Here is a 12,314-nt window from a genome sequence, read left to right as displayed (position 1 = left end):
CGTTAAAGTCTCCAGTTATAATCAGGTTTGTTTTAAAATTTTTAATAATATTTTGTAGGTCTTTTAATTCAAAAGTTTGTTGTGGTGGGGTGTGATAATAAATCCTAAGTTAATTTCGATAGCAATAGTTGATATATCTGATTGCACCTGAATTTGTTTATGTGGGATATCTTTCTTTACAAGGACGGCAACGCCTTGTTTACCGGATGTGTTTTGAGGTAAGTTAAAGAAATAATGATTATACGAATTTGAAATGGTTGTAGTTTTGTTATGAGGTAAGTGGGTTTCCTGTAATGATATAAGTGACGGGGAATGTTCTTTTATGAGAAGTTGAAGTTCGTGCGAATTATTAATAAGTCCTTTGATATTCCATTGCAACAAAGTGAAAGTCATCTCAGTGGAGGACAAAAGACAGACAAAAAGAAGGGAAAAGAAATATTTTTTTTTTTTAGGAAATATCTACATCTGAGTCTAGTGATGTAGATTGTGAAGTGAAATAATTGTTATTTTTCAAAAGCTGCTTGGTAAGGCTAGTAAATGGCGAGAAACTTAAAAATGGGGTTGGTTGTGCCGGGCTAGCTTCGTTGCTCGCGGTTGCTGACGATGGAAAACTCTTAGTGGTGACAGAAGTGTTTGTGTTGTTGCATATGGACTCCGATAGTTCGTTTTCTGTGACTATAGGTTTAGGAGTTTTAAGGACGAATTTGTTGCTCACTTTTGGAGTAATATGTGGAGTGGGTAACGTATTATCTATGTGGTTTGTTTTTAATGTTGTTGATTGCATGTTATCAGTGGGGGTAAGAGAGGTTGATTGTACTTTGAGGGGTACATTGGCTGCGTTACTGACAACGCCAGCAAAAGATGATGGGGATGAGGTTTGGGGTAGCTGTGCTATGTATTTATTTTTAGCTTGCTTCAGTGTGCATTTTTGCTGAATTTTAATTTTCAGAATTTCCTTTTGTTGTATGAACTTGGTGCATTTGTTAGAATTGGAGGGATGTTCGTCCTGACAATTTGCGCACTTAGTACGTATGCATGCGCTGTTGCTATGTGGAGGGAGGCTACAGTTGACATAAATAGGCTCGTTTTTGCAGTACTTTGCAGTGTGTCCCAACAATTGGCACATTTTGCATCGCATGGGATTTGGGATGTATTCCCTTACTTGAGCCTTATGCCATGACACATTGATTGACTGAGGCAAGTTGAAAAGGTCGAAAGTTAGTAGGACAACACCACTATTTTCCGATTTATTATCACGTTTTTTAAATTTGTAAACGGACACTACGCCTTGCAGTTCTAAGTTCTTCACAATTTCTTCTTCTGAGACGTGGTGGAGGTATGGGTCGTATATAGTTCCTTTTACAAAATTCAAGTTATCGTGGTACTTACACGTGATTTCGCAAAGTCCTGCCAACTGTTTGGCGGATATAAATTTTTGTGCTGCTGTTTTGTTTTCGACGAGAAGTAGAAGATTACCATCACGAAGCTCCGATACGCTGATGATATCTTTGCTTATGATGTGTAACGATCTTTCTACTGCGAAGCATGAAAAGTTAGTCAAGCGTTTATTCTCGTCTTTAGAGGAAACAACAATATATTTTGGGTCAGACTTTGCCGAAACCAGGTTAGGTAGATTTGGGAATTCGGATAGTTTTTTCCGTTTTTTTGACTGATGGGGGACTAGGAGCTAATACAGCAAACCTGTTGTCCCCAAGGTTAGAGGCCCTACGGGCCATTATAGCTGGGAATTCGCACCTGCAGCAAATTAAGAAAAAAAAAACACCTACACGTGTAAGTGAAAAAAGACGCGAGGTATTTGTTTGTTTGTTTTTGTATTTCACTGACGGGCTATGGAATAGCAGAAAAAGGGAAACACAGAAAAACAACCGTTCGCACCGAGAGCTAGTCGACGACTGGATACTTTAGTTAATTTTTGAGTGAACTAAATAAAAATAAAAGTTGTCATTAAAATAAATGCAATTCATTAAAAATTTATAAAAGTAATAATTAATGTTTGAAATTTGAGATTTGGATAAGAATAAAATAATTCTTAATTTTTGTCTATAGTTTGGCTTGTTGATTGATAATAGAAATTAATCAAATAAATAATTGTAGTAACCGTTTAATTAAAAAAATTCGAAAATAATTGAAAATGATCAAAAATAACAAACTAATGATGTAATTAAATTTTTTTAAGTAATTATATGTTAATCATTGAAAACACGCTTTAATTAATAATCATTATGAATATTAATCATTATTTAACAAGTATGGTACTCGCTTTAACGGTTTACAATAAAGCCAAATAAAAGTTATAATATTTTGTGTACTCTATTGTATTCAACTGTCGAAGTCAAATAAAACAGGACACGAATACATAAATCGTTTTGTACTTGGTACAAGTCTGGACATTTTCGAACTAGTTCGGTTTCTGTCAGGAAATTCTAGTTGTAAACTAGTATTTTTCCTGACTAGTTTGGGGTTTCACTGCAGGGTAGCAACACAATTTTGATGACATTTTTAAATACACATGTATATTTTAAATTGTGTGAAAGCTGACAGTTTATAGAATTCAGTAGCGACGAAAACAAAGGGGGGTTAAGTGGTTAAACCTTACCCAAGCCGAGCATAAAACTTGCGACGCAATTTCGGCTTATGTCTGTGGGTCTTGGCAAGAATGTAATCCCTGAAGGTTTAGCTTAAAATGGTTTTCGGGATACACCCTGTGATCATGTTACTTTCCAGAAGGTTTGGCGCCCGTTTTTCTGTACATATTTTCGTTGGAAAAATACCTTATCACAGTATTCTAGGTAAATGTTTCCAGAGGTATTTATGCGTCACCAGAATTTTAGTTTATTTGGCTTATACCGCTAGCTCTTTTCAACGGCTACGAGATTGTTTTCATATACCCCCATTTTTCATAGGTTTGGGATTGATTTCATTACCTCTATTCCTAGTTCTACGGTGGCACGCCGCATTTTCCAATAAACTCATATTTTTCCATGAGCTTGAGATTGACTTCATATACATATATCCATACAAAGTTCCAGGACTCTACCATAAATACTTCCAGAGATATGCACTACGAAAAATTCGATTTGTATGGGAGGTTCCACACCCCCTTTAGATATCGGGTTTGTTTTAGCCTATAACCATTCTTGGAAGATTTGTGTCCGAAATTTCAAAAAAATCGGTATAGCCGGTATGGGCATTGTGACTCCTCAAGGGAAATGAACTAATGATTGCAAAAAATTAAATCAAACGTCGTAGTTGACCAAAAACGAACATTAGACTTCATTCTCTCAACTTCTCAGAATGTAGAAAAGCTAAGAAATATATAATAAGATAGGATATATTAAAACAGCCTCCAAAACATTTACTAAAGACACCCCTGGACTACACAAATCAGTTTTATTGAAAATTTGTTTTTATCTATTTATTTTATCCTTCAATTTTGGGTGTGTCAAAATTTCATGTGAAAACAATATGTGTTGCTAGAAAAATTTTACGGCCCATGGGTTCCAAAGTAAATTCCATTGCTGTTAAATGGACAAAGACAATATGTATTAAATAACACATCGAAATGTGTAATTTCAGTAATTTGTGTAAATGTGTAATTTCAGAATTACATCAGAATCACGTATCCGATATAGAAAACTACATTGTGAAATAATGAGATGACATGAGGACACTAACATAATTTTAAAATATGTTCACTAAAATTGTATTAATATTAAAATAATGATGTGGCAAGTTGTTATCGAATTTAATGTAAAATTTAAACGTTTTCAAGATAAGATATTGATTATTTTTAAAAGGTATATATTAATACAACTGTTTTCTTTATAATCCCAAATTTAGGATACAAAATGTCCCACACCAAAAAACTTACAATTGGGTAATGCCGCTTCGAATTTTTCACAATTGAGCAATTGTCAAAAATCCGCTTTTTAATCAAAAAGTTGTTTATTGAAACTACCTTCTTTTTTGTATCATGATAGAGCACACAAATTTGTACTTTCTCTCTTTAATTTAAAAACTCCTTAAATATAATAAAAAACATATAAGAAGAAAACATATAAAAATAAAACGAATAATCAAAAATAATTACCTACATATATACATCATTTTTTAGTATTTGTTATTATATTTGATTTCTTCTTTTAATGGTTAATGAATGGTTATTTCTTAACTGTTTCTAATTACACTGATTACTAATTATTAGAATATTTGAAACAAAACAGTTAATCATTAACATATAAACAAACACCAAATCTTTTTTGCTATTCAAAATCAAAAATAAATATGCAGGTTTAAAATTATTGGATTCTTTAAATTTCTTTTTAAAGATGTGAAAACAAAGGCAAATAAACCATCACAAAAAATATTCTTTTGTACATTTACCTGTGGCCTTGACCTCAGACGCTATATTTCTCCATGCCAAACTAGTCATGTCTGTTGTACAGTCGTTTTTTTCTGTATAGTTTCATAAACAAGGTTTTTTTTTTATAAATTCGACAAAAAAAAAATTGAGGAAGATGCTTCCGCCTGTGAAATGGTCATGCTTATTGCAAAAAATACCGCGCAATACTAATCTCACCTCGTTGAGGAAACCGTGTCGCACGTGCGATACGCATGCGATATTGTTGTTGTTGTAGCGGCACTACTAAGCCCCGCTTGTTTCGGGTCAACTTTTAATCATTATCGTCAAGCTCAACTAACGGTAGGCCCAGGAAACGAGCTGTTTCGATGGGGTCGGACCAAAGGGAGAGGGGTGTTAGTTGAGTCGGATTGAGCTGGCATGTGAAGAGGTGGTTGGTGTCGTGGGGGGAGTCTCCACATGCCGGGCACTCATTTGGGATGTTTGGGTCGAGTCTGGACAGGTAGCTGTTTAGGCGGCTACAATATCCAGACCGTAACTGAGCCAGGGTAACGCGGGTCTCTCTAGGTAGTTGAAGCTCCGTCTCTTCCACAGGTGGTGATTGGGCTCCGATAACGACATTCTTAGGCCGGGAGTCGAGGTAGGTGGAGACTGACTCCCTATGAATGTCGTTAATCGCTTGTCTGTACGTCATTGGGTCCAGTGGTTGGTCTGTGTGGGTCTGGACTGCGTCCTTGTACACGAATAGGTGCCCCCTGACGTGCCTGGGCGGAGGCTCCTCCTCCAGCAGTGGTCTGTTGGGGTGTTCGCTTCTGTGACACCCCACCAGAAACTGCTTACAGAGCATTTTGTTGTGTTCCCTTACGGGGAGCACTTGGGCCTCGCTGTGTAGGTGGTGCTCAGGCGTCATCAGAAGGCACCTAGTCGCTGTCCGGAGTGCGGCGTTCTGACAAGTCTGTAGCTTCGTCCACTGCGTCCAACTAGTCCCCGGTGACCAAACTGGCGCTGCATAATTTAAAACCGGCCGGCCAATTGCCTTGTATGTTGCCAGCAACGTTTCTTTGTCTTTGCCCCAAGTGCTGCCGGCGAGCGACTTTAGGACCTTGTTGCGGCTCTGTACTTTGTTGACAACTGCGGTTGTGTGCGCGGAGAAGGAGAGCAGGCTATCAAAGGTAACCCCTAAAATTTTTGGGTTGTTCACCGTCGGTATAGGTGTGCCGTCGACGTGAATGCCTAATTCGAGCCTGACCTCCTTCGTCCAGGTGGTGAAGAGGGTCGCCGTTGATTTCGTTGGGGAGAGGGTTAGGCTCCTTGCAGTGAAGAAGCGAGAAAGGCTGGAGAGATAGCCGTTTACTTTTGAGCAGAGGTCATCAATTCCATTCCCAGACGCCAAAATCGAACAATCATCAGCGTACGAGATCAGGGAAACTCCTTCAGGAGGCTGGGGGAGTTTCGAGATGTAGAAGTTAAACAGTAAGGGGGAGAGAACACCACCTTGTGGAACCCCTTGTTTTATTCTTCTTGGTTTCGATGTTTGATCTCTGAAGATTACTGATATACGATATTATATCTCAGCGGTGTCGCTGTCGTGCAAGTGTGCACAGTTTTCATCGCTTCCTACCAATTCCCACGTACTCAGCATGCCGATATCGCATTCATATCTTATCGCGTATCGTATCGCATATCGTATCGCTCTAAGGTGCACCGTGCCTTAGGGCCGGTTACTCAATGTCTGGTTAACACTAACAGCAGGTTAGACATAACTATCGACGTGATAACAGGAGTCGATATCCATGTTTAACCTGTAGTTAGTGTTAGCCAGACATACTTAGCTAGTCTAAACAAAGTTGAAAATCATTAAGGCACATTCGAAATTTCATTGCAATCAAATGCACCGAGCAGAAGTGCATTTGGAAAATGCATATAAAATGTCATGCGTTTGCAAATAATCCATTATCCCATGCATTTGAATACATCAATCTGGCGACTTCTAGCTTTCGCTTGGTATAACTATTGCCCCCTAAAATAGATCCTGAGGGCAGCAGTATATCGTGAGTCTTACAATGACTACTGTGATAAAAGTGGGTCAATTGATCTTGTATTTGGCCTCTTACATTAATCGTACCTAAGCCCTTTGATATGGATCTCACTAGAAGCTCCATTTCATGAAGAAAATCGTACGTGTCCCACCCGTGACAAAAATTGTCCCACCCGTGCAAGGAGAATTTTGAATTTTTTAATAATAAACAACTAATCGTTGTTATGGTTTGTGCTTTATTAGGATTGCTGGTTCTTTTCTGTATAGTAAAACATCTAATTCAGATAGAAATTTTAAGTTCTGTTCTCCAAAGAGCAGTGTCTTTTCTTTGTCTTACCCGTGACAGAAGAAAGAGCTCATAATTTTCCCATATAAAATCAAGTTGGAACATTTTTCGTATTTGGCAATAACTCGTATATTAGTGAACTAGGTGTAGCTTTATCGAAATGTAGAATTGTTTAGCCCTTTATACTTAAATTTACAAAAGAAAAACTATTTTTGCTGTATTTAGGGTGAAAATGTCGCATTTATTCGACAAAGTAGATGCAAATATTCTGCAGCACAGGTGTTGTTTTTGGTGTGACTGCTGAGTTGGGTGTCAATTTGTAGCCATTGGCTGTTATCACTTTTCCGGAATAGGCAGCTTCAAGTCGAGCAATAATTTAATAGTGTTTTTAATGCTAAAGAAGTTACATCTAAAAATTTTATTTTAGATACATGCAATCTTGCTTGTGTTGATGTAATTGTTTGGCCGCCAGTTTCACGGCGCTTTTATTACGCGTGTCTTGGAAGTCTTGATAACGTGCTTCAACTCTTAGGGCATGCAAGGGAGTTGGAGGAAGGGCGCCAATAGCTCACCTGAAGCTTTTGTTGAGGGCGGTGTTGATTTTCCTTACATTATTAGCGGATGTCCATCCATAGATTGTAATGCAATCTTGTAGGATGCCATTTGTTAGGGACTGGCATATGTTGAGTGCTGTTTCTATATGTGGACCTTTTTTTTACGAGAGCAGATAAGTTTCATGAGATTGTTAACTTTGTAGAGTTTGTTCACAACGTACTTCGAATGTTTATTCCATAGTAACGTTTAATACTACCCCAAGAATTCTAATACTATTTTTGATCTGGATGTTATTCTCTCTCAACTTTAATTTGGTCACTGCACATTTCTGTTTACGGCACACGTGTAAGGCTTCAACTTTGATAACGGGCACTTTAGCGCCCCTGCTATTCGCCAAAATGTTGATTTTCTGGTCCAAGGACTCAATGTGATTTCCAACCTCCCCTTGTGGGCCTGAATATATTGTCAAAGTGTTATCCGCGTAGATTCCGAGAAAGTCTAATCCTTCAGATTTTTTGAGCTCAACGGCAAGCGAGTTTTTTGTAGACATTATATAGAATAACGGAGAGTGGTGAACCTTGCGGTAGCCCGTTTTCCAGGGCGCGTTTATGGGAAAGGTAGCCGTCTATCCGTGTTGTAATTAGTCGGTTGGATAGAAAGGATGAAATTACTTGCAGTAGTTTTCTTGGAATGCCCCATTCGTGAAGCTGTTTGATAACAAAAATATCAATTACGCGATCGACATTCAACATTAGCTGCCGTAGAGAGCAGACGTGTTTTCGTCTTGCTCCTGCTTTTTGTTTTTGATTTTGTTTTCTTTTGATTTATTTAATATCTTATCATGGTTGGCTTGTGCGGAAAATGTGCAAAGGCATTTTCAAGAAACGATGTTTGTGTTGTGTCATGTTCAGGACTCTGCAAAAAGATTTTTCATCGTGGCTGCTGTGTTGGCCCCATCTCGGAATACGATGTGAGACTATTTGAGTCGAACCGCCATATTGGTTATATTTATGTGTGAGGAGTGTGTGAAGCTACTCGACGCAATGCAATTGTCGTATAAGCTTAGCGTGGATACTATTTTGAATGCAGTTGAGTTGAAATTTAAAGATTTGGCCAAGCGATTCGCCGATTTAAAAAATGAAATAAAATGCTTATATCTTTCTGGCAACAACAACCTTCGCATTGCGGATGTATGTTCATTGGTAAATAGTTACTCGGATGGTGCTGTTAATCAGTATCAAAACACTGCTAACGCAAACAATAGTGCTACTTGTTCTTCCACCGCTAATGGTACACTTGCTGTTCCTGTCACTCAATCGTCTAATATCGTACCTGCTCTACAATCTAATAGAACATTTGTCAATACAGTGGATTCGAATTCGCGCCCGATTGCATTGTTATCTCCATCTCATGGTCCTTGTCCAGATAAAGGCTACTCTGTTAACCTCAGATCTGCTGCCTCGTATCCTACTACAGCTGCTCTGTTAGCTTCACCTAGAGCCACTGGTCCTGTTATTGCTGCTGTTAATATCGATTCCAATGCTAATGTCGCTGTTAGCACGGCTACCAATGCTAATGTTGCTTTTAACACCGCTGCTACTAATAACATTCACTCTACATCAATAATCCATCCGAATTTAATCCCTATGGAAAATTTATCAACTCAATCAATTGATATTTCTGGTGCTCCTCTGCTTCGTAGCCCTGGTGGTGACAAAGGTAATTGGACTAAAGTGCCTCATAGAAATGTCAAGAGGCGGAATAATGTTATTCGTGGATGCAATGCAAACAGTGAACTTGATGTTATAGTTAAGAAGAGATGGGTGCATGTCTCCTCTTTTAACCCTGAAATCTCGGAGCAAAGCGTTATCGAATATGTCGCAAAACAAACTGGCATTGCCATTAAACATCTAGCCTGCAATAAACTTGTAAAAAATGGCACAGATGTAAGCTGAGTGACATGAGTAAGCTTCGGAGTGTGAACCTGAAATTTGGTGTAGTTCCTGCTTTCTATGATAAAATCTTAGCTTCTGAGGTTTGGCCGTCGAGTATCAGTATAGGCCATTCAAGTTTTTTCAAAAGGAGGTGAAGTCAGCCACTACAACTGCTGCCTGTTTGTGCTACGGAATCCCGCAATCCTCAGTCGAATTTCAAAATATACTACCAGAATATGGCTGGGATGCGAACAAAGGCCAGTGCTGTTTACTCGGCTACGTGCCATGCCGATTATGACATTGTTTTTCTTGTTGAAACGTGGTTAAATGCTGACTTTTGTAGTGAGGAGTTTTTTGACAGGAACGTTTATTCAGTGTTTCGTAAAGATAGAGACAGTATAGCTACGGACACCACTCGTGGTGGAGGCGTGCTTATTGCAGCAAAGGATCACTTGCAAGTGTCTGCAATTCCCTTAAAGAATACTGATTCTAAATTGGACCAATTATGTGTATCAATATTGGGTCAAGAATCACCTTTATATTTATGTGTATCATATATACCGCCTAATAGTTTAGATAAGCTTTATTTTGACCATGTTAATAATATCATAGATCTAGCAGTTTTGAATAATAATGTGCAGCTATGCCTACTGGGAGACTACAATTTAAGTAAAATAGTATGGTCTTATGTAGAAGAAAATGTGCTCATACCCAGCAATGTAAAGAGCCCTCATGAATTTTATTTGATTGACGAGTTTTATAGTTTACAATTAACACAAATCAATTGTTTTGTAAATGAACTAAAAAAGATATTAGACTTAATTTTCGTTTCTAGTGAATTAAAGTATAATATTTACAAGTCTGAATATCCGATATCACCTACTGATGGACATCATACCCCTGTCATTGTGGAGCTTCAGTTTTATGAATTTGCTAAGTTAGCCCATGGATTTGTCCCCAATTGGAATTTTAATCGATGTGACTTTTCCCATATCAATAACCTCATTTCTGATTTTGATTGGGTAACATCATTTGGGTGTCATCATCTTTCTGAATGTTTTAATATTTTTATATCAAAACTTGTGCAAATATGTGCTGAAAATATTCCGGTCTTTCCGAAAAGAGTTCATAAATTACCTTGGTACAATAGGAGATTAAAAAACCTTAAAAACTTGCGTAATAAGTATTTCAAATTGTTTAAAAGTACGGGTGATTGGCAATACAGAGTTCTCCACGTGAAATACCTGTCGGATTTCAATTGCTTGGACAAGTTTCTTTATAAAAACTATTTACTTGGTTTTAAACATAATTTTAAATCGGATCCAAAAGCGTTTTGGAATTTTATTAACTCGAAACATTCTTCTTCACTTATTCCGTCGTCTATGTCTTTTAATGGGATGACGTCTAAATCACCCTTTGAGACTGCTAACTTGTTTGCTAGCTTTTTCAAATCAAATTTTGTTTCTGATCTCTCATCGTTTGGGGAATTAGGAGATATTGGGATTTCTCCCTCGCTGGATTTTGGAGGTTTGGAATTATCCGAGGAGGATGTATCTTGCTCGATTAGGGAGCTTAGTAATTCGAAGCAGGCTGATGCTCATGGAATTTCTGCGTTTTTCCTCAAACAATGCATTACTAATCGAAGTAACCACCACTGAACTGTTGTTTAACATGTCTCTCAAACTGGGTATTTTTTTTGGATGAATGGAAATTAGCCTTTGTTACTCCTATCTTTAAAGCAGGCGATAAATGCCAAATTTCCAACTACAGTCCTATTTCTAAACTCGCTAACTTTGCCAAATTGTTTGAAAAAGCTGTTAGTACTAAAATGACCTTTGCAATTAAGCCGTTTATATCTATTTCCCAGCACGGGTTCATCCCCGGACGCTCAACTGTTACCAACCTAGCAGTTTTCTCAAATTACTGCATCTCTTCTTTTGTCGATGGTTGCCAGGTAGATACCATATATACCGATATATCGAAAGCGTTTGACAGAGTTTGTCATGGGTTATTATTGTGTAAGTTACGCTCATTTGGTTTTCACTCCAAGTTTCTGGATTGGCTCAGATCTTATCTAGTCAACAGAGTCAACTTTGTATCAGTGGATGGTGTAAAATCGCATGCATATGTTGCTACTTCGGGTGTTCCCCAAGGCAGCATATTAGGTCCGTTACTCTTCTTAATTTTTATTAATGATGCCAGTGCTTGCTTTAAACAATGTAATCACCTCTTATATGCGGATGATTTGAAAATTTTTAAATATGTAAACGCTAACTCTGATATACAGGCGAAATAAGCTAGAGCTTAATATTAACAAGTGCTGTTTTGTGAGGTACTACAAAAGACGTTTACCTCTGCAGTCGTCGTATCATATTTCAGACTCCGATATAAGCTCCTATAATAAAATTAAAGATCTTGGAGTAGTGTTCGACTCGGGCTTCACGTTCATTGAGCACCTATACTACATTATTCCCAAGGCATACTCGTCATTGGCTTTCATAAAGAGGAATAGCTCTGAATTTAAAGATCCCTATACCAAGAGAATTTTATACAGTGCTTTCGTGAGATCGAAACTAGAGTATGCGTCTGTCATTTGGAATCCTTATTTTGATACTCACTCAAAAAGAGTAGAGCATGTACAAAAGAGTTTTCTAAAATTTGCGTTATACCAGTTGAAGTTTGATTTGCCAGTTCCGCCATATATTTCTCGCTGTAAATTAATTGATATTCATACTCTAGCTGGAAGAAGGACTATTTCTGGGCTCATGTTTATACATGATATTCTTAATGGTAGTATTGACTGTCCTGTGCTGCTACAGGTCATAAAACTGAATGTTCCTGTTCGATCTTTAAGGTATTTTGAAATCTTCTCAAAAGAATTTTATAAAACTAAGTACTCGCAAAATGAGCCTATTTCTAGGATGTTAGGTGAACTAAATGCTTTAATGAATAGAAGTAGAGATGTTTATGTGTTCTCCAGTCGCTGTTCTTTTAAGTTGGCCTTGAGGTCAAATTATAATTAGTCTTAAGTTAAATGTTATCTAGTCTGTTAGGTTCGGTAAAACCATAGACTTAAATAAATAAATAAATAAATAAATAAATAAATAAATAAATAAATAA

The 12,314-nt window shown here is 37.5% G+C and overlaps 2 protein-coding genes across 2 annotated transcripts in view; one reads left to right on the top strand and one right to left on the bottom strand.

Annotated features, from left to right (window-relative positions):
* Positions 1 to 448: 448 nt before the first annotated feature.
* On the bottom strand, positions 449 to 1,126 carry LOC118754973. The gene has a single exon (XM_036489838.1). The coding sequence runs from the start codon at positions 1,124 to 1,126 to the stop codon at positions 449 to 451; it is 678 nt and encodes a 225-aa protein (XP_036345731.1).
* A 7,177-nt stretch (positions 1,127 to 8,303) lies between these two features.
* LOC118754964 (plexin domain-containing protein 2-like) overlaps positions 8,304 to 12,314 on the top strand; it is a 90,804-nt gene continuing 86,793 nt past the window's right edge. Inside the window, exon 1 of the mRNA XM_036489829.1 lies at positions 8,304 to 9,206. Coding sequence (XP_036345722.1) covers positions 8,304 to 9,206 — 903 coding nt within the window. The remainder of the gene's footprint in view (positions 9,207 to 12,314) is intronic.

This window comes from Rhagoletis pomonella, unplaced genomic scaffold, assembly GCF_013731165.1.
Source record: "Rhagoletis pomonella isolate Grant_MI unplaced genomic scaffold, Rhpom_1.0 Rhpom_scaffold_00002, whole genome shotgun sequence".
Taxonomy (NCBI): Eukaryota; Metazoa; Arthropoda; class Insecta; order Diptera; family Tephritidae; genus Rhagoletis; species Rhagoletis pomonella.
Note: the sequence above shows the minus strand (reverse complement) of the source record. Positions and strands in the feature narration are given on the sequence as shown.